At 38.4% G+C, this 23410-nt stretch overlaps 1 protein-coding gene across 4 annotated transcripts in view; it reads right to left on the bottom strand.

The window, feature by feature from the left end:
- Window positions 1–23040, bottom strand: part of TMEM117 (transmembrane protein 117) — a 179196-nt gene extending 156156 nt beyond the window's left edge. For 2 of the 4 annotated variants that reach the window (XM_085570274.1, XM_021545320.4), the window contains exons 1-2: window positions 21923–22077; window positions 19725–20029 (exon numbers count right to left, since the gene is read on the bottom strand). In XM_085570274.1, the coding sequence (XP_085426400.1) occupies window positions 19725–20001 (277 nt within the window). In that variant the 5' untranslated portion in view covers window positions 20002–20029; window positions 21923–22077. Of the gene's footprint in view, window positions 1–19724; window positions 20030–21706; window positions 21858–21922; window positions 22078–22658 lie in introns of those variants that run through there. The other 2 variants (XM_085570275.1, XM_085570276.1) reach the window with 2 other exon arrangements.
- Between the last annotated feature and the right edge of the window lie 370 nt (window positions 23041–23410).

Genomic DNA, 23410 nt, shown 5'->3' with positions numbered 1-23410 from the left:
CAATTCTACTTTCATCAAAGTTTGGAAAGTCTGATTTTAGTCAGTACTAACAACATATGCACACTATAATGCCATGGTGCTGTTGCTCATTCTGCCTCAATACAATATGCATATGTGTGTTGGCTGGCTTTGCTCCAGAATAAATAGACTTAGCAGTGAATTCTGTAATGTTCAGAAAAATAAAGTTTTCTTAAAATATAGATGCAAAATTTTGGATTCAAACTGTGAACACAATCTAGTCATATCCAACTCATAGCTTGAGTTATTCTGTTGGTGCCAAGATAGTAGACAGAAAACTTGCTATTGTCTGATAAAAAAATGTCACATCTGAAAATTATTACAGCACATATCCTCTGGACATCAGGGTAGCTCCAATGGCTTCAGCATAGAGCAAGGCATGCTGATTGTCTTCCTGCATGCAGTCAGACTGCATCTGTGATTGTATAAGGCTTTAAATTCTTCTCATGGAAGACCAGGAGATCCTGGAATAATACCAAGCTGGGGGTCAAACCCCTTGTGTTTTCCTCTTGCTTATTAAGTTATCTCAGGAAAAGTTCTTTTTATCTCTGCATCTGTTCCTCTGTGTCCACCCTGTAAGCCACTCACTTCAATTGCAAGGCACAGCTTCAAGAATCTAGTCTTATTTATGGTCTCTAAGCTCTACTACAATACAAAGAATTAACAGGAGACAGCAAAAATATTTTAGAAAATTCAAACAGTAATCCCAAGGTAGACATGTGGGAGATGCCTACACAAACAGACATATTTTCTAATGACTCTCTGAGCTCCAAATGCACCTCACACAGATGGGCAGCTCCATCCCCTTCAGCGACAAAACCAACCTCATACAGCTCAGCCCTGAGTGCAGCCCAGCAAACTGAAAGCGATGAAGGAGAAAGGGGATTTTGTTTCATTCAAGTCTGTGACTGCCCTAACACACTTATAAGGCTGCACATCCAGACTTTATCCAGCCAACTTAGAGCAAAGCAGAGCAGGGGGCACAACTGTTTGCCTCCCTCCATTTATATCTACCTATAGAACTTGGCCAGAAGCTTAATAAGATCGGGAACCTGGCATTACAATTCCCTCGTGCAGCTATGGCCATATTGATTGTAGCCAGTTTAGGACTAATTTATACTTCCATTTGTAAGTACTGAAAAGGAAGGCAGAGAGGTAGGAAATGCCATTTAATTCCAACAACACAAACTCTAGCCAAGAGGATTTTAGGAAAATATAAATTTGCTATACCTATTCCAACTACTTTTAATTGAACATATAATGAGAAAATGTTACTTAACTATGTTTCACATTTTAAAGAATTTACAGGGATATCTTAGAAATTTCAGTTTGCGTAATTTTTTATATTTCACAAAGGCTAAGGAGAAGGGAAAGTATAACTACTCTAGGTTAAAGTCCGTGTTTCAATACTTTAAAAAATACATTTATAGAACAAACACTCCCCACCTGTGAAATACCCTGTGAGTAGAACAGATGGTTTTCTATCTATATCATTTCCTGGAAAGTCATTTGACTGCCTTTGTTGCTGAGCTTCTAGAGAAACCACTTTCCTTCCTAATTTTGTTGAGCATAGTCTAAACCAGCTTTTTGTCAGGTAACTGAGTGGACTATAATTTGCAAAGCACAATAATGCAGTCTGTATTTAGCAGGTTTTCACTGCAGCTTCTATTTGTTATATTGTGACCCATGTATGTGAACATACCTTTGGAAAAGACTTATTGTATTAAGCTTGACATGAAAGCAAAGCATTATGTTAGGAAAAAACCCACTATTGCCAACTCAACAGTTGAAGATGTTTCAAAATTTTCAATGAATCAATAACATTCTGAAAAGGTCCTTTATTTCACTCAAAGTGTGGCCTGTACTCATGAGAATTTTATTCTGTCATCCTAGCAAGCACTGTAGTGTACTCTGATTTAGAAATTGCTATTTGGATGATCCTCATACACAGCTTCTACTTGGACAGATCTCACAGTTTGGCATAGTTTGGAAATTTTCTAGAAACATAACAAACTGCAATTGGTGACAGCTCATTCTGACTGAATATTCCAGCCTTTGTTTTCATTTGGAGTAAAAAAATCATTAGAATTAAGCATAAGACTTTATAAGCATTAAAAACTTGCTTTGAAAAATACACTGCAGATCTATAGTCCACATATTCCATATTGGGAATTGATATAAAGTAGGCCATAAAGTTAAACAAAAAGAATATTCTCTAACCCTACCAAAGCACATCCTGAGACAAATATTTACAGAAGAAAACAAAAAAAAAAAAGTCAAAAAAAGCACTTTGCCTAGCACTTTAGATTGAAAGTTTCTGTGGCCTTCACTAAAAGCAGAATTTCATCCACATTTGTTTTGATGCTGTTTTGTTGATCTCAGTCACAGTTCAGTGCACAGTTGCCCACATGAACCTTGCCCCTAGGCCCCATATGAATGCTCAAGGCAATCAAAGCAATGATGGAATGAGCATGGGCAAATACTGTCCTTCTGTCACCTCCTCTGCTTTTTCCAAAGATAGATTAGTGGCCAAGGGACACTGCTTTCACTTGAGAGTGCACACTTTTTTCTTCACATCCATTGTACACTACAATAAATAGCAGAGAGGAAAATATATAAACCTTTCCATATAAATTCATAAAGATCTGCTTGTGTGGGTGTTGTAGAGTAAGCTGTGTTACCTACTTGGAATTTACATTTCTTTCAGATAGAGGAGAGAGTTTGTACATTATACCATGTTCTGAATTCTTTTGCCAGTTCAAACACACTGAATTTAACTTAAATTTTTTGAATTTTATATGCAATGTATTCAACTCTATTTTTATTTTAAAGGCTGTTGGTCTCTCTTTTCCCTTCAGGCGTACTCCGTGGACAGATGATGAATGGTACATGCATTATTTTCATTTGCAACAGAAATCCTAAGCTGGAGTGGTACTGTTATTTGCTGATTCTGGTTTGCCTTTTCACTTTATTAACAGGATTTCTAGGCAATATACTTGCACTACGACACTATGTTTACTGCATGAAGACATGGACTACCAATACCATATTTCTCTTTAATTTGGCACTGTGTGACTTTACTTGGACTCTCATGGCACCTTTTTCAGTATATTATAATATCCAGAGGTTTGCTGTCTATTTCAGTAAAGCTTTTTATCAGATCATAGGGCTATTTTTTAGTATTAATATCTACGGAAGTGTGTATTTCCTGACACTCATCAGTTTTGACAGATACATAGGTGCTGTTCATCCCATCAGTTCATTAACATGGTGGGACAAAGAAAAGGCTGTGTTTTGCACCATCGGGGTATGGATCTTCATAGGGATTGCATCGGGGCCTGAGATTTACTACACAGTTGCAGCTAGAAGACAGCACAACATCATAAATTACCTGGATAGCACTGAAGAACCATTACAATTTGCCGTGCCATTCACAATCTCCAAAATTGTACTGAGATTCTTAATTCCAGCCACAGTCATCTTCACATGCTATATGTTGACTCTCAAAGCATTACTACAATTCAGTAAACGTCAGCAAAGAAAGAACAGACTTGTTAGGCCTCTGTTACTGATTTCAGCTGCTATGATTGTGTTTGCTGTTTCTTTCATACCTTACCATGTTATGATGATGGTGATACTAATTAACAGAATTAATTGTCAACCACCCTGTGGGAACATAAGCACATTAAATGCCATTTACAAAGTCACAGAGATCATCTGCAGCATCAACAGTTGCCTTGACCCAATTATTTTTACAATAGCAAATAAGACATTCTATCAAAGAATTAAAAGTATAAAATGTCATCCCAAGTGCCAGTACTGCTGTTGTCTGAGAGGAAGGGTAAGGGACATTACTCTGTCCCTGAGAACAATGACTTAAACACCAGGGTACAAAGATTTGCATCTCCAGCTGCTCATTGGGTTTTGTGTCATCAGACCTATTTAATATTTGGTCTCCCATATTGTACAGGTATCTCTTGAATAAGCAAGAATACACAGAAATGTAGAGTAAAACTTAACAAGACAAGAAATACTAGCGGCTCCTATCTTTACAGTATTGGCATTTTAAATATTTTTGTCATACCCTAATTTATTGTAAAATAATACTTCTATCTGTATGTACATGCAACATGGAATAAAAAATGATGAAAAGTTCTAAGTAGCTCCTTTAATTCCGGGAGAGAAAAATACAGCAGGATTAAGAGCAGACAGTGTTGAGGATCCTCCTTATTGTTTCTGTTAATTATTTCTTCATCTGTTTTTAAGTGCTGCTGTGATTGTGATTGTGCAATTAATAACTGTCAGAATGCTTCCAGCTGAACTGCTTGAGCATTTGCAGAGAGGCTTTCTACAAGTACTTCATTTTAATGCTGCTTGCTCTGCAGCTCCAATGGCAGTGGAACCTCATTAACCCAGGAAAGTGCAGCACATTTCCAAAAACAAACAAACAAAAAATAAATAGTAAGATAAAGTCCTTGAGGATAGTCAGAGCTACAGTGGACCTGCTCATGAGATAAACACGCATGGATTAGAGAGCTGTGCTAAGTCTTCTCCCAGGCAACAGGAGTTCCCCTCAAAGCCCAGGCAACTACAGTTGTTCATTATTAGTGCTCTGCTTCAGAGGAGCCCGTGTTCCACCACGAACTCTGAACTCCTCAACAGGGAGAAGTCCGCACTGGAAAAGCTCTGAAATAAAAAGGTGGCCGAGCTGCAAGAAGGGTAAGAGATGCCACTCCAAAGAATGCTTCTGCTCCTTTGGAGTCTTAGCATCACAGTTTCAGGACAGTCCAAGATAATTAGACTACAATACATTTTAGTCATTCAACCAGCACAACAGTCATCAGAACATCCACCTTCAAGAGTCATTAAATATGTGTTCTTTCATCACACTGTACGAGCAAAATAATCATGTTCCAATAATCAGCCACCTGCTGACTTGTTTTTGTGCCAAGTTCCACACATTACCTTGTTAATTATGAAAGCCTATGTATCAGTGAGCACATTAACTTTATTTTCAAAGTTACTTATGACAAAATAATTTTAATGCACTTTGTACAGTTTTAGTTCTTTAAGTTCCACAGTTTTAATATCATTTTCTCCTTGTCTGTATTAGAAAATTATTTTATTCTACATGGGTGTTCAATCTCTCTTGTTCGGTTTCAATTGTATTGACTAAATACATATGTATAAAATCTAGAATTTTTTTTAAATTGTCTGTAACTGTGACAAGAAAAGAATCCAGTTCTGATAATCTGAAACATTTTACAACTTTACAAGTGTTGGGATGTACTATTACACTCACAAAATCCCATAGAAGAATTACATGCCTGTGTACTTACCTCATTCTAAGTAGTGCTTCTTTCCTTTGATATGTCTTAATATTTCAAATTTGCTTACTTTAAAATAAAAACATTATGTTTTTTAATTTAATTATCTACTGGAAATATGCCTCTATGTCTGTTTGCCTCCATTGTCTGTGTCCACAAGTTCTATAAAGCTCATTAATTATCTATCAATAAAGCCATCTATAACAGAGGTCCCAAGATGCTCACCCACATGAGAGAAAAAGTGAACAAAAAGAGAAGTAACAACCTCATGCTTCTAGAAAAATTTGTCTCAACCAACCCTGAATAATGAAGAACAGAAGGAAAAAAGGTAATTAAGGGCATTGCTACAAAACACATCTGTGCCACAGTGCCTCTGTTGGCTGTTCTCCCAGCCTGGACATCTCATATAACATGCCTTTGTCCTTGGCTGAGTCTAAAAGCACTGCATCATCTTTAAAAAGTCATCCTTCCATCTCTTACTCCTAAATATTCCAGTTTCTCATGATACTCAGCAGTGAATATACTCTAGTAGCTGATTAGGGTTCTAGACATTTGTTTTCTTTTTTAAAGCATTTTTATTCAACTAAGCTGATCTAATGTTCATGTTGCCCTGATTGAAACCAAAGGTTTTCTGCAAAGTAAGAGTTAAAAGGCACAAGACATCTGTTCATATTTATTTGCTTATATTTTTCACTTTGAAATACATGCTCCTAGAATGTTTTATTATAATATTACCTGGATAGAATGACATAAACAAATAAAATTATATGTGTATTCCGTTTTGCTACAGTAAGTGGACAATAAACTAAACAGCCAAGAGCCAAAGTAAACATCTTCTACTATGACAAATATGTTGCAATATTGGTTTCTCACTGATCTTCTTTGGATGAAATCTGAGGATATGGTATCCAGTTAAATACCTAACTATTATGAGTTTGAACACATTATAGTATATTGTAATAATGCATTAGCCTACAAAACTGACTGCAAGGTCTAGGTAGCATTTGTGTTCCTTGTCTAGATATTCTAACATCTTCATAATACATTCAATGAACACAAGATAGACCTTGACCTGAAAGATTTAACCTTTTATGTATATCTATTCTCAGAGAAACAATTTTCTCATTTACTATTGTACATTCAGCATTGTTTTGTAAGCAACAATTGTTAAACCAAAAATTTCTAAGTTGAAGAGAGAAATTTTGCTACAAATTTCCCAAAGTTGCTAAGAAAAGCATCTTTATATTCTCTATTTTTCTTCATAGTACTTTCACCTCACAGAGAAACTACTGAAATGTTTCGTTATTTGGACTTTTTAAAATAAAAATTTTCAGATGTTCCTTAAATGTTCAGATGTTCTCTTCAATATACATAAATAAGTGCATTCCGGTATCAAAGATTTTCTTTGCTATGCCTGAGAATCACCTCACTTGGCAAACAACTATAACAATACCGCAATGCTATTAAAATACTTCATTATTGTACATTGCTTTAATCTGTGGAAATCAAATCTCTTAAGGCAGGAGAAAAAATATGCCTAGACTGTTTCTACAGCTGGAGGAACCACAGCAGAGGCAGGTAATATGGCTAAGTCCATCATCTGCCTTGAAAGAGGAAATGTTATCTTCTCTGTTCCTGCTTTAGAGATATCCAAGATTCTGCCTGGAGCCTGCAATTAAGAGATGGTGGGATGTGCTGGTCTCCTGCAGGGACCTATCAAACCTACAGTCCTCCCAAGTTCTCTTTTCAGGACTTCTCCAGGTTGGCACTTACCAGCTCAATTCACATGATGCAGCATAGATGGGGCTTCCTCCAGCTGGGAAAGGTGAACCTTAATCAGGGAACACTGCAGCTCTCAGCTTTTGCAGTCTAAGGTAAAATGCAGCCTGATGTCACAAAAGGTAACAGTCAAGGTCTCAGCTACAGACCCAGCTAGAAAACTGATGTCCTCACACAGAACATGGTGTGCTAAGACAAAGGGAGCTTAGGATCTCGGGTTTCCCACCAATTCAGCCAACATCAGAAGACTGATGTCCACAGCCAGATGTCTTTTCATTGAGCTTCTGTACTACCTGTGTCATCTCATTTTGGTGGTCTCAAGAGCTTTATCTGAACTAGAGGCTGCAGGTGAGTGCACACAGGGGAAATGCATAGCACTCTGCCTTCCTTAGAGAAAGAAATGCCATTTTAGAAATGCCACATAGCCTTTAAAGATTTCTTGTGATTTCTCAAAGAAGAAAAGAATTGTGCAAAAGAATGCACAATTCATCTTTTAATACCAAAACAAAGATAGGAGGATGGACTTTTGCTGCTGCAAGGAAAGAGCTGACACTTTCTTTTCTTAATGGATTACCCAAAGGCAAGAAAGAGCCGTGTGATGATGGTCAGTGCCATCTGCCATATCAAACGTTGTAGTGGGGGTCCTGAAGGCACCACATCTCTGCTTTACATTCATGTTATTGCTATTACCTAGAAGGAATACTTCAGTCTGCTGATTTGGAAGAGTTGTAAATGTAGATAATGTGGGAAGAACTAAAGTTGTGCTAGAGTTAGTGTGTAAGTAGGCTTAATTCTGAATATTTCTGCACCTCTCAATTTCCTTATAGAGATTTAGCCTACAATTTTAATTTTAGACTTTACTATTACTGATTTTATTACTTCAGGTTTAGACTGTGCTGATGCAGATAAAAGGAAACCTGTAAAAATAGATATTGATTTCCTGTAACGTTTTAGAACATTTTTAATGGGGAAGTAACTGAAAACCCTGCATTAGCAATGGAAAATGCTAACGTATTGTTCCTGAGGTGTAGATTTTTTAACTCTATGTGACACAATCTCAGGTTACAAAACTAGAAAAAAAATTTCTCTTTTTAAATGGCCTCATTGCATAATCTAAAAAAAGATAGTTAAAGGGCATGTAAGTATTAGACTATATTTTTGCACCCTTTATTCTTTTAGAATTTTTAGCACTTTTGAACTCCCAAACCTATGTAAGCAATTTTATGATCCTCCTTATTTTTTTAATTTTAGAACCAAAATGTTTTATCACCATTTTTCCTTCTTTGAATTCTTTGGAATCCAAACTTCATTGCAGATAAAAGAAAAAGCAGTATTTATAGCCTGTATAATGCTGATGCTGAACTCTGAAGGGAAGTGATGAAATCTCTGTTCTTCAATGCCACTTTAGTGATGCTCTGCAACAACCTGTCAAAATAATCAGGGGTTTTTCTATACTGTTTGTTCTTTTCTCCTGAAGCCAATTCACAAGCTTTTTTTAAACAGTAAATAGAATTGCTTAAAATGTATCTACTACACAGACCTTTAACATAAACATTTATAAATAATTTTGAGTAAGAAAACAAAGCAGATTAAGCATGAGGCTTATTTTTTATCTTCAATAAATACTTGTAACTCTGCTGTCTATTATGGAGACTGACTAGATCTCACATTGGACAAACAGGCACCCCAGGGGTTACTGAGCATGTCTGTGTTTCCAGTGCAAGACAAAGTGGGGAACTGGTTTTGTGGGACCAAGAGGAAGCACATTTCAGTGATGAAAAAGACGCTCTCTAGCTCACAGTGGTATATGTGCACATATACCACATACAGGGGTATGCAAATAGGCCTGAGCCTTTCCAGACTCAGTGAAAATTGCTTTTCTGTAAGCTTTACACTTCTCAACTGACACCACTATATGCATCCAGATCAACACCTGTCTGAGCACCAAAAAAGGACACAATCAGTTAATCTAGTCCTATCTCAGAAGTAGTATGTGCTGCAATCTGCACAGATCTTACAGAGGAAGGCTGATTATTATTCTGCCAGACTTGGACCGGTCTTATATTTAACAGTTGTGCTTCTAACAAGTGACTGTATGTTTGCCGTAGTTTTGTTTGAGTTTTTTTGTTTTGGTTTGGATTTTTTGTTTATTTGTTTTTGTTTGCTTTCTTTTTGTGTTGGGCTCTCCTTCAGACTTCAGACAATTGTACAAGCTCTCATTATGGATGCATTCTGCCTTAGTTTACTCCAGTAAGGGGTTTAGGTATTGTTAGGTCTATGATTGGACTCAATTATCATAAAAGTCTTTTCCAACCAAAATGATTCTGTGACTTTACAAAATGTTTGTTAGTTCCACCACAATTTCCATGCCTCACCTTCCAGCACAACTAACTAGATGGGATTTTAATTTATCAGAGAATGAGTGATAACAAATCTGTTATTTTCAGGCTGTGATAATGGTTATAGCAGATGAGGTCCAGCTTTTTATAGCAGGGGTAGTGGCAGCAATTACAGTCTCTGTAACAATTGGCCAGAACCACAGTTATCGGAGGGCAATTAGCTTTTAACAGCAATTCAGACAGGAATAATTATCTTTCAACAGAGGAGCACCTTCTAGTGGTCTTGAGTGAACATGGCAGCTAGTTAAACAGTTCTCCAAATAAGGAGAGCTAAATATGCTAGATAAAGAATAGCAGTGTATATTTCTGTACACTATTTTATTATTAAATTCATAATTCATTTAAAAACAAAAGAAGAAAAAACAAGTATATATTGAAAAAAATTAAAACATTTTTCAATTACAATATTTTCTGCTTCTCCCCTTCTCCTTGCTGACCTTATAGTTTGCTAGCTTTTTATAAAGGTACCTTGAAAGAGTATTTTTGTATGTCCTACTTCTAACCTACCAACTCATTTGTTTTCTTAGGAATGAAAATTTGTCTTCATTATACACCAGCTCCAAAGGAAATTTGCCATAGAAATATTACTTTGTTCAGTTTCACTGACTATTATAACACAGTTTCTCCAGCCAGAGTATTCCTAGTAAGCATAGTTTTTGCAACATATTATTACTACTAAATATAGTGGCTATGATAATTCAGTCTAGTCTGTGGTCCTTTTAATATGTATGTAGTAGATAACCCTTTTTGGACAAAATTATATAGTGTGTATAATACAAATTAGTTATGTGCTATTTCTAGAAAAGCAAATTAAGATTAACAAGCAGGTCTTAATATCATATTATTGCAGGATATTTGTGCATTGGTGGAAGCTAACTATATGATACAGATTCATACTTAGATTTTCATTACATTTCTCTGAATTTTGCAACTGAGTGAAAAATGTCAAGTGCAAAAACTCAGATTTTCAGGTGATTAAAAGAAGACATAGCTATTAAATTTTTGACTCTATGAACACTATAAATATACTCCTGAGTTATCAAAGTAGAGAACCTGACCTTTTTTTTTTTCAGAAGAAATTTTTCAGCATTTGGAATCTTCAGCCCAAAACTGAAATAAGTCTTACAAAGATTTTAAGACATGAAAGCTAATTTTGCATCATTTGTTTTGGTGGAGCCATTATAAAATAGGTTTGTTGAAGTAGTTAGTAATTTGGCATCCTCCATTGACACTCCTACCTCTCTAAGCCCCTAAATTATTAGGCTAGCCCAGAGATACGAAGCCTTGAGGGGAGGAATGTCAGGAGATGGGCAAAGATTCAAAAGAGGCTCTCACCCCAATGGGGTTGCCCAGCTTCTTTATTCCATGAGATCCGGGGGGAAAGAGGGCAAACAGGAAGGGTCATGGCCTTATCTAGGCTCTGGACAGGGAGGGATTTCTGGCTCTCAGCCAACCCCATCAGGGCAGGAAGGAGGGGACCAGGCTTATCTGATCAGAGTCACAGGGGTCCCTGGAAATGGGGAAAAGCATAGCCCGAGTGCCCTGTAACACTCCACCCACTTTACTAGGAGGGCAAAGGGGTAGTAAAATAAAGTTAATGAAGTTTTGGGGTTAGCTACTTCTGCAGCCACAGGGACAATATTCTGCAAAATATCGCAAGTGCAATATTCACTATTATATTATATTATATTATATTATATTATATTATATTATATTATATTATATTATATTATATTACATATTATATATCATAATGCACTAATTCATCTTTTATACACAACCTTCTATGAGCCTCAGCCAAGTTCTGATTTAGTTTGCTAGCCAGCGTGGCATTCTGATAGCCTGTGGCACACACAGGCTGCCTCGGCCGGCTCCTGGCGCAGGCAGCGTGGCCCTGCCCTCTGCAGAGCCCCTGATCACCTGCACTTGCTCTGCCGTGTGCCCAGCAAGGCAAGCAGGAACACAGCCTCCAGAGAACTTTGCTTTTTATCTGTAGCCTACGAGATGGAAATCTGTAGGCATCCCCAAGAGAGCTGCACTCCTGTTTGACTCTCCGAATTTAGACAAGTCATACAAAAGTGACCTCTAATTTAGATAAAAATTGCTCCCCCTTTGGCTGCCACAGACATAAGGCTCATGGGATATAAGCCCCAAACCACTTCAAAGTAATCTCAGCTGGAACGCTTCAAGGATGACATGAAGCAAAGTGGTAAGCATGGAGAAAACTGTTTGTAAATACTTTTTTATTTCCTGCATGAAAGTGACACAAAATTGAACGTTGTGCTAAGCCTTGAATTCCCCATATCAGGAACTCCACAGACATTCCTTATAAAATATTAGTTTTCAGTTCCTTCTCCCTTTTCTATACCTCTAGCACATTACACTGTCAGGTGTGAATTAAGATCCATATTTTTTGTCACCTACATCTATTAGCAAAAGGGCTAGGATATTTGTGAGGTTTTGTTATTTAAAACTGCAGTCTCTCAGTCTTTAGGCCTTTTACTTAAGTTAAAATTAAATATTGTTGCTAGTGTGACTCTCTAGGAATGTTTTTCTCCATCTTGCCTCATCTCTTTACTCCCTCACTGCCCTAATTATTTTTTTATTATTTGTTTAGCATGTTTGACTTTACCTGAATCTTGTACAGATTTAATTTCTTCTTTGCTTCACTATTAAATGAAAGTGTGCTTCATAGTAGACAGACATTACATCAGTGTCCCAGAAATAGAAAATATTATTTGGCATGCACATAAGTGAGCCTAAAAAGCCCTACACAGCTGGGCATTTCAAAAGATCATACTCCAGTGCTGCAGATGAAAGCTGAATTCAAGGCTCTGCTGCTACCTCCATTCAGATGTCCAGCCTGCTCCTGGGAGACTCCTTTGCCACATAAAGGCAGCAGGGATAGTGTGAATCCTCAAAGCATGAGAGTTTCTTCTGTTTCTGCCAAACCTGGCATGAGTTACTCAATGGGGAAAGGGGCATTTCCCCTTCTGATGAAAAGAGAAAAAGAAGAATGCAGAAAATTCTGTTTTCCAGTATCTGAAATTAGGGCATGTGCCTCTCATGTCTCAGCAATCACATTTAGAAACACTGCATTTCTGCCCTACCTGTGTCATAGGGAACAAGTACTGATCCCTCCTCCTTGAAAGTCACTCTGCTTAATGAAGACATTTACAAATTCTCTTTACTTTGCCATATGTAAAACATCTATGAGAAATGTATATACCACATTTGTAGAAAACTATTTGCTAAATAGTTCTTATACCCTGATAATCTGATAATATATTAAAAGTTTTTTAAGGACCAGAATATGTTGAGGTAGTTTTTTTTTTCTTTCTGGACTTTAAAAAAAAAATTATACATATATTTCTATTTTTAAAAACTTTATAAGGCAAGTGCACAGGCTGGGGAGTGCACAGGTTGGATTTAGCTTAGAGTCTCAGCAAAATCACACAGAGAGAAATGTTAGTTTGTATGTGAAGGACCTTCATGCCACTGATAGCCTAAGGGGACCAAGGAAATCATGTTCTCCTAGGTACTCTTCAGCAGGCACATGGCAAGGTGATGTTCCACACTAATATCCTCCTCTTCTCCTTGTAAGGGATAATGATACATTAAATTTGCCCCTGCACTAGGTTGCACCTGCACTATGCCCATCAGGATGCATCTACTAAGAATAAGGTCACTTCTATTTCTGGAAACTGGGGAATGGAGACATATCATTCCCATAAGTGGCAGGCATCATTCCAAAATCACTCCCAAAATCACTTCAAACAGAAAAAAAAATCTGGAACTTGTGTCAAAAAGATCAAAACAGATATTTGACACATCAATATGAAATAATAATTAACTTATTTTTAGTTTTCAGTCACTGGATGCTAAATATTATCTAGAGCTCTCCCATTATGGAAAATCTGACACACGTAACTCTTCCTGCACTCTTATTCTACTGCTTGGGCAAGGGGATATGCACCTCCAGTAGAAACAAATCTTTCATTGAAGAGAGACTAATCTTTTTGTAGCTATTACCTGTATCTCTCCAATTAAACTCTATAATTTACTACCCAAAGACTGATTCCGCAACTAAGGCTAAATGCGGACAACAGTCTTCTCATTGAGTGTAAAAAGAGGAAGCAGTGAGATGTTATGGCTCTTCTAAAAATAAGAGTAAGAGAAGAAATTAGGAGGTCACTTGCATGCTTTTCATTTATATTTGAAAGGTCACTTGTGGTCTCCCTCATGAACGATGTAAAGTTTAAAATAAACTGAGATCTGAATTACTGTCAACTTGCCAGAGCTGGAATCTGATGAGCCTGCAACTCATTCAGTGGCTGGCTGAGAGCTTCTTTTTATGTTTTTTATGTTGCCTTTTTTTTTTTTTTAATTTGAGGATTCTGGCTCTCAGAAATGCTTGCTCACAGTCATTTGTGCGTTATTATTAGCAAACTGTTAGACTGGCCCCTTGGCACATATTTTGTAGGACCAAAATAATTTTATTTTATTGCTTCAACATTTTACTGATACAAAAGAGGTGAATTGACTGTGAGGCAATCACAGCAGACCTTGAATACCTTCAACAGCATTAACTTGGTCATTATTATTAAAATACTGAACAGGCTCTTTTTTTACCATCTATCACCTTAGTTGTTTTCTCTTAGGCTGAAGTCATCAGTGGGAAAGAAAGAGGAGGAACAAAGTTGCTGGGTTTTAAGTGATAGTCCTTAGTGTAATGTAAAACATAGAACTGACAATAGAAAAGAATATGCTCTATCAATCAGCTTAGAATTTTATGCAAGTATTGCTATATGTACACCACTTGTTTCTACAGATGGTGGTATAACTGTTCCTATCACTACCATCAAACAAGAATGTAAAACAATCTGGCTGAAGAACAAGCATGCAAAAATCTTAACAAATTTATGGAAAGCTTCTTTGGCAAAACAGATCACATGGCTCATTATCTTTTTCACAAGCACCACTATGAAAGTGTTATGCCAACACCAACAATAATACCACTGCCCAGATTTTACACTAACATGACCCCTAATATATCAGGATACTAACTAATCATATATGTAATATTGTATGAATTTATCCTGTTACCTAACATCCAGTTTTCCCATGTAGTGCACCATCATCCTGACTAAATCTCAGTCTGCCCAATTTCTTCTAGCAATCTTCATTTATTTAATACACCCCTTAAAATTCAGCATAAAAGCAGACACTGAAGAGTCTGCTTTTAACACATTTGTATGATGTTTTAGAGCCTTCCAGATAAGATGTTTGACAAAAAGAGTAACATTTTCAGACTGCATAACCTTGGTGAGTATCTTGTTTAAAACCATCTATCATGAAATTATTCCCAGCATGGCACTACTGTCCGTAAAAAAATCAGCAACATTTGTTCAGATTTTTTTACGGACAGTTCAGTTCAATTCCTATAATGAGTGCTTTATGCATTTATCCCAATGTCTATGAAGCTCACATTATCATTTAATTTTAAACAAATTGCATACTGTGAACATTTGTAAGAGATAAACCCATTAAATTCAACACTTATACAACAGCTCTAATTTACTCACTGTATTATGATTCCTCCATTTTAAGAGATACAGATTTGGCTATATATATATCTTGTTTTCTGTAATTATTTATAACACATTAAGTACTTCATTTTTCCATCCACACCATATAGAAAGGAACTTACAAGTATAAATCTGAGAACACTCATTGGCAATTGATTCAGATACAGATACAATACAAACATAGTCTCTGCAATCAGGCTTTTAACCAGATTTTAATACATCTTCAAAATCAGAAAAACAGACAAGTAGAAACATGTACATTTTGTAGTAAATTTTTAAAAACTGATGTATCTAATATTCAGCATAAGCTAAGGATTAGTACACATAAGGACCAGTCAAAGCAAAAATGCTGGACTGAAAAAAAAAGGTATTTTTCCAAGTATACTGCCCATTTATGCATACAGCTAAAAGTCTATTCAAATTGAAGTTATTTTTATATGTGTAGTCCCTAGGCTTTTTTTCAGGTTTTAATACCTTTCTGGTCCCTAAGCTTATTCTCTTTTCCAGAGAGAGCTCCAATATTGTCCCTAATATGTAGTTTTTACACTAGAGGGACATGGATTAGAATAGCTATTGTGCTGGGCTCAGTGATAATGATTTATAAGGATCATGTTTTTTCTATATTGATGCACAGCCTAAACTTTGGGAAAAAAAAAACAACAAAACCACTAAACTCAGAATTTAGGTCTGAAGTAGTGCAGAAGAGCAATTGAGCATATGCTGAGCAGGTGACAATTAAAACATACACTTTCTTTACCTTAAACACTGTGCTATCTTCCATACAATGCCACAGAGTAATATGAAAACAGGCAAATGCTTATTTAGGAATTTCTTTTACGTCAAGATTTGAATGCATTTTTTGAATCCATAGTGTCATCAAATGAGTCAGTTTATAAGCTCTCTCTGGTTTAAATAAAGCAGAAAATTAATCAAGAAATTACCACTTTCCCTCATCTCAAGTAATTGTCTCAAACAGAAACAAAAGAACAAACCAGGGGTAAGTATCTTTATTTTTTATTTCCCCAAACTCCCAATATTCTTCTATGACCTTTCACTTTCCATTGCAAAATTAAAAGCACAATAGAGTAAAAGCACAAGAACACAATACCTAACCAAACAGAAGATATGCTTAGTGATGGATCAAAATAATACAGTGGATAACAGCCAAAAGACAATGTTAAAATTCTAATTGTTCTGACCATATGTCATGAATATATAAAGAATGTACTAGATAAGGGCTTTTTTCCATGGGAAATATTTATCAAATGAAATAAGCTATTTCTTGACTGATGAACAAGAAAAGCAATTTTTTTCTAATCTTGTTTTAAGTCATGAGGAGTGTCTTGAAGGACTCCCTAAAGATAATACTGCTCAAAGGTTGCAACAAATATTATCAACTGAAAACATTCCATTATGTCCTCCAGCTGAGATTTCTACTTCTTATCAATATAGTTTACTTACTCCCTTATCTCTCTGTAAACTCAGAGTGATGATGCCTAAATCAAGTTTCCAGCACCCATCTCCTTCCACTTTTAGACACATAATATGCTTGAACCTATTTATTTTATTATTTTAGTCCATGACAGTCATGGCTATCAGGCAGTGACTGTCACAGATTGTAAACTGTATTATGACACACTTCCAGCTACACTATCCTTCTAGTTCCTATGTAAACTCAGCAGCAAGAAATACAGACGACATGGAATAAAAAAGCAGAAAGGACATAGAGCAAGAAAATCCCTTCTCTTCATTTAAAGTGAGATGTGCAGACTAATCCTTTTCATTTTCAGTTTGCAGCCTGCATGGTGAGCCAAGACCTGACAGGGAAGATTGATTGGTGCTATTTGGTTTCCTGACTGCAGAAAATTATACACAGGCCATAAGAAACAATCAGTCACAATTTTCTCTGCAAACAGAGTTTAGCAGAGAAAAAAAAAACAAAAACAAATAAACAAACAAGATTTAAAACCAGCATGGTCCTAAGCAATAATACATTTTTTAAAAAAAGTTAAATAAAAAAAATTACAAAAGTAGCAGTGACTCAAAGAAATAGACTAGAGAAACTAAAACAATAAAGGGGTGAATTCATCAATTGCTTGATGCCAGAAGATCCAGAGGACACATTCAATGAGGATCTCAATAAAAGGAATTAATAATAGGCAATTAAGTCATTAAAGTAGTAGCAAATAACAGGCAGAAAATATTTCAGTGTGGGCTGTACAAATCTCTTGTAGACAGAGAGATACCTGAAGCTGTAAACTCACATTCTCATCACAGCAATGTCTATCCACACCAGCTAAACAGCCACATCAGTCAGCAATTCAGTCAGCTCCAGCCCCACTGCCTGCCATCTGCTCGCAGTGTATCACAAGCAGCAGCACATTTCCACTGCCACATGTGTGGGTGCAGTCCCACAGCACTCGAGCCAACACAAGGTACGGCTGCCACAGCCCCCAGCTCTCTTGACTGCACAGTCCTTGGCCATTCCATCAGCACCGGCACTCAAGTGAGCACATCAGTTCAAGGAGCTGCTGTAGATGACAGCAGAAGCAACTGATTTTCCATGAGATTGGCTGCCTGAGCTGGCTTGCTGCACTGTAACATCAACAGCAGCACCGGCTCAGTGCTGGCATTAGGAGGGTGAGGTTGTGACAGATCTACAGTGGCAGAAATTGCCATGAAACTCAATGTGCAGCAGCTAGCCTCAAATCGGATTGCGCCCACGCCCATGTTGCTTGCCCAGGCCACAACCACAAATATCCATAAACCAGCACTGCCTTCAGGGTTAGGAATTTTTTCCCCATTAGTTTCCTCTCAATGCTGACCCCATTTTAGTGCTGTCACAAACATCAGTATGGTCAGACATGTGATCCTTACAGAAATAAAAGATGGGTGCTGCTAATATGGGTAAGTTCCCTATCCTGTTTCACTGAGCAACTGCACAGAGGCACAAAGCAGCAGGACAGACCTTCCCCATTTGGCAGTAAGACTGAATCAAGACACTTTAAAATTCATGTTTAACTACATATGATATTCACTTACAAATCCTGAAGGAATTATCACAATAACCTACCTAGATAGAAGATAATGACTCAATAGTCAGAAAAAATGTGTTTTCAAAAAGAAAAATTCATGTCTTGATGAGGTCATATCCTATAAAAACTTGTTCACTGATTGTCTAGCCTTCCACATAAAAAAAAAAATGCTGGCTATTTGCCACTTCCAAGCACTGGACCTTGCATTATATATGCTGAACCAAAAGTTCTGCCCTTCAAATCTAAGCAAGTCACTCTCTAATCTTCCCTTTATCCTCTCAATCCTCACTATTGGGTTAATTTTCTAAATTTATAATCAGTTTCATCACTTTTCCTTAAACATCTTCAATTTAACAAAATCATTTCTCAACTGGGGAAGTCAGAATAGAAAGCATTCTTGTGGTAGCCCTTGTTCCAGGTAAAATGTCCTCTTTATGGGAATATTTTACATTTACCATTACACTATGTTAAAATAGCTGAATAATCTTCATGATGCTTAATTATTTTTCAGAATAACTGCTTCAAGAGAAGTCTGTATTAAAAGTCACTTAATGTGGCTTTGCTTGTTCACTCCTCAACACACCAGCTTTACATCTGATTTATTGAAACAATAGTGGCTCTTTCTTGATCTTAATAGAATGAGACAGACTAAGGAAATGGCCTATTGCTCATGTGCTTTGAGGTGTTCCAGTAACCATGCATCCTGCAGTGCTACCAGTATAAGGATATGAGGGCTGGCCATCTAGACCAGCAGCAACACACCCAGATGCTTCAAAGAATAGTGCAACTGGCAGAAACAAAGAAATCTCTTCTACTGAAGATTTCTAGCTATCTCTAGAACACAGAGACAGCCTTGAGCCTTCAGATGCAACATTCTCTACACATAAGTTAAGACAATAACAGATATTTTTGTATCTCTATATATTTACATCTAAGTTCTCAGAATCAGAATTTATTCCAGGGCCACTTCTTCCCTTTCAGTTAGCCCATGTATGGTACGTTCCTCAGTCAAGTCATGGTTTGTGTATGGAAACATTTACTCTCATGTTTTTCCCCGTTTCCCGCCTTTCCATTTTACTGATTTGATCTTGTACTAAAACAGAGACAGGTCCTACCTCTCCATTTTCACATGGGAGCTCTTCAGCACAGCTCTGCTAATACTTACAAGAGCCTCTGCTTCCACTTAAGTGTCTTTTGACAAGGCATGAAGAGTTGCTGCCCCAAGGAAGAATTCCTTTTCTTCAAATTGCTGAGAAAGTTACATAATAAGACCTAAAAACTAGTCTGAAGGTACAAAGAAGTCCATTTGTAACATAGAAAAACTGAAAGTTACTGACCTCCCAAGTATTTAACACATGTCAGCTTTCACTATTTTTATCCTTTTCAACTGAAATCATTGAGAGTTGTGCTATGGCATTAGTTTCCATGACAGTGAAAACTTTGATGTACTGAGTTCTACACAGCTCTAAACAGTAAAAGCAATTAAAAGCAAAGTTTACTAAATTGCCACAAGTAGAAAGCTTGTAAAAAGTCAGAAAGCCATTACCAGGAAGTTAGCAGATGCATCTTTTAACTTACCAAACAAGCGCTGATGGAAGAGAAATTTCCCAGCTATCAGTCCTGTGAGAATGGCAAGGAGCCACAGAAACACCTTCAAAAATCTCCAGCCTCCTCCTTCAGGGTATTTATTTGTTACAAAGGAGAAACAATTACCAACAACAATAACATTGGCTTCTGTCTGGCTGTGAGATACTGGGTCCTCAGCAAATATTAAGAAGTTAAAGAAGATCACTAAGTAAGCCACAACTAAGCGAGACCACGGGTGCTGGAAGTAGTAGCGGAAGTCTTTATCCATCCTCAGATACTGAAGAACTGGGTTTTGCCTGTATGTAAAGATACAAATGCATAACGTTATATATACCCCTAATTCTCAGAGTTTAGGAGAGACTCACACATTACAAAAATCAAATCATTGCAATCTTGTCATCAGTAATTTTTAACACTTTAGACTTGACTAGAAATGAAAGTTTCAATCAAAACGTCCCGGCAGAGGAAAAAACTAAAATTTCTCTCTATTCCAATGTAAAACCCAAACATATATACATTGTAGCACAAGATTTTCAGCATCAAATAAATATACTTCATGTGCCCCCTCCATAATAGGGCATGGAAAGAATGAATATAAGAACATGGCAGGCTACTTAAAACACAGACTGCCTTTCCAGCCACACAAAAAAATAGAACACAAATTTCATAAAGGTTTTATGCTAAACCTAAATGGAATCTTTTTCCATGTAGGAGAAAGACAGAACCAGCCCCAAAGTCCAGAAGTCTTCTACTGGAAGTTTAAAAGCATATGACCCAGAAACATCAGAAATGTGTGCTCATATGAAAGAATAACATATTGGAAAAGTTTGTAGAATTTATTATTGCAAGTCAGGCAAGCCTGTATAAATCTTTTTGCTGACTTCAGGGAGTACATCTGCATTTTCAAAACTATAAAATAAGATAGCCTGAAAACAGACTGTTCTGTATGAATACAAAAACTGTATTTTGAAACCTGCCTACTTATTAAGTACTGCTGTAGAAAAATGCAACTGAACATGGAGCATTTTAGTTGTTTGCCATTTAATTTCTTTTTCTTTTATTCACAACCAATTAGTTGTTTCATCCTCTTCAACCACTTTGTATGCACGAAGATACAAGGCCTTTGTGTTGAAGAACACCAAATTTATTCAAGAGACAGTGTGTAGGAAGATAAAAAAATGTGTCTAGTAATAGTGCTTGTTTATTACAGCATGATCCTTGAAGGATACAGTGGCAAATTTTTGCAAATGTCATACGCCCTGCAGCAAAAAAACCAAAACAAACAAAAACCAGCCCACAAAAGACCTAAACCCCCTATCAGTTACTCATCCCTTCCTGGACTTCTAACTTAGGACTTGCAAACTTAGAAATGGCATGACTTTCAATGTCTCCTCTTAGTTAGTCCCAAAATTATTTAACTCCATAACCCAATTTATATTAGTAAAATTGCAAGGAATCCTGTACCTAATAAATGAAAAGGATAAAAGAACCTCTCGACAGATTCAGACAATGCATTCAGTAAATAAAAGAAAGGAATAATGTCCCATTATGCATAAATTACATATGAAAAAGAAAAAAATATCATATTACAGAGTTTAAAAGCTGGCAGGAGGAAGTGTCGGTCCTTCAAAAACTTTATGAAAAAAAAGTGATTTAAAGTAAGGGTCGTTGCCTAAGAAAATATCACTATGGGGAGATTAAACTGCCTTTAGAGCCATAAGGACGCCCAAAACTACTTCTCATTCTCCTTTCGTTCTGTTACCATTAAGAAAAGTTTACGTGTATTAACCATCTTAAAGTCCGAATGGATCAAAACAACCTCACGTCCTGGTATTTTTAACAGCTGCTGGATACCCGAGAGTTATCAAACACCCAGCTGAAGACGCGGCTTCTTAGGAAGCGTTTCATAGCATCGGAAGCCAGTATTAGCAACAGCAGCAGTGACAAACTGCTAACAAAAATCCTGCTCCTACCTGCCTCAACGCCGAAAACGCGGGCGCCAAGAGCGCCGCGGTCCACACGCCCGTCGCAACCTGTTAAATCGACCCATTTCCCCTGGCCCGGCGCAGACCCGGGCACCCGCGGCCACCTCCCCGGCGCGCCGCTGCGGCCGCCGCCGCCCCGCCGGGCACCGGCACCGGGCCCCCGCAGCGCCGCCGCCCCGGGCCCCCGGCGCCCGCCGCACTCACCGCGACGGGATCCGGCGCCGCGGGCGCGGTGCTGCTGCTGCTGCTGCTGCTGCTGCTGCTGCTGCTGCTGCTGCTGCTGCTGCTGCTGCTGCTGCGGCGGCGGCGGCGGCGCGGCTCGGCGCCCGCCCCGGTGCGGTTCTCGGCGGCGGGCGGCCCCGCTCCGCTGCCCGCGGCCGGCAGGGCCCCCAGCCCCTCGGGCGCTGACAGCGGCGCTGGCTGCCGCGGCGTCCCGCCCCCCGGCCGCCGCGGCGAGGCAGCGGCTGCGGCGGCAGCGGCGGCGGCGGCTGCGCTCCTCCTTTCCGCTCCGCTCCGCTCCCGGGCGCGGCGAGCGGCGCCGGCAGTGCCGCAGCCGCGGCGGCAGCGGGCGGCGCCGCTGCGGCAGGGTCCCGGCGCCCCGGCGCCCGTGCCCGGCCCTCCCCCGGAGTCTGCCAGCAAGGACCCGAAACGTGCGCGGTGCGCCGCGGGTGTCTTTATTCACCCCGGGAAAGGGTGGCCGGGTAGCCACGGGGCTTGTCCAGCCGGCGAGGTGAACGAAACCCGAACAGCACCCAATTCCCATCTGTCAGATTCCAGGATTATGCAAATTTACAAACACGGAAGACAGGCGGGTAAAACTGGATATTTATTATCCGAAAGCAAAAGCACAGGGCTGGCAATAACAGCCGGATCACGCAGGACACGCTATGAAAACCCTTATATTTGGAAGGGGAAGGAGGTCTACACCCAATTTACTTACTTGCGAAGGGGCTATGCTGAGGCTCCAGGGTACACACCCGGTCTGTATGGTCACTGTGTTGGGCAAAATGCCCCTGTGCAGCCTGCCAGAGTTGTTGACGTTGCACTTCAGCCGAATTGTCAACCAAAGCCTTTTAATGTGGGATGTGGTCCCTAGTGCCAGTGTGCTGGTATTGCTGACATCCCAGCAAAACGTTTACAGGATGCTCTTAGCATTGCATTATGACTGGGTTTTAATGCAGTATGTACTAGTTCTGGTCATTGCTGAAGACAGATAAAACAAAGTTGAAGTTGCTAGACACAATATATTGTTGGGAAAAGTCAGGTAATTCCAGTGGAGTGGGTATCTGAAATTTGGCGTCAGACATCTGGCTGCTTCAGGCCAAAGTAGACGGGAATGTGGCTGAGAGCCACCAAGGAATGTGGAAGGGTATTTAGAAGAGTCACGTTGCAAAAGACCAGCACAACCAGAACAAGCAGCGGAAGACTTGTGAACCCCTTCTGTACTTCTGGCAATACATTATAATGTATTTTTGTAAATAAATGTAACTGCTATTGAAGATGTCTAACATAATCACCACATTATCTTCCTCAGTGGAATAATCTGAGACCCTCAATTTTATGTAGAAAGATGCAGTATTCAGTATTTCACACCAACATACCCCAAACTATCTTTACAGTAAAAAGAAAATTCAAAAAGAAAAATCATCATGCACAATGTGAGAATACAGAAATACAGTGAAAAGCATGGCC

The sequence above is a fragment of the Lonchura striata genome, chromosome 1A (assembly GCF_050655825.1).
Source record: "Lonchura striata isolate lonStrDom1 chromosome 1A, ASM5065582v1, whole genome shotgun sequence".
NCBI lineage: Eukaryota > Metazoa > Chordata > Aves > Passeriformes > Estrildidae > Lonchura > Lonchura striata.
Note: the sequence above shows the minus strand (reverse complement) of the source record. Positions and strands in the feature narration are given on the sequence as shown.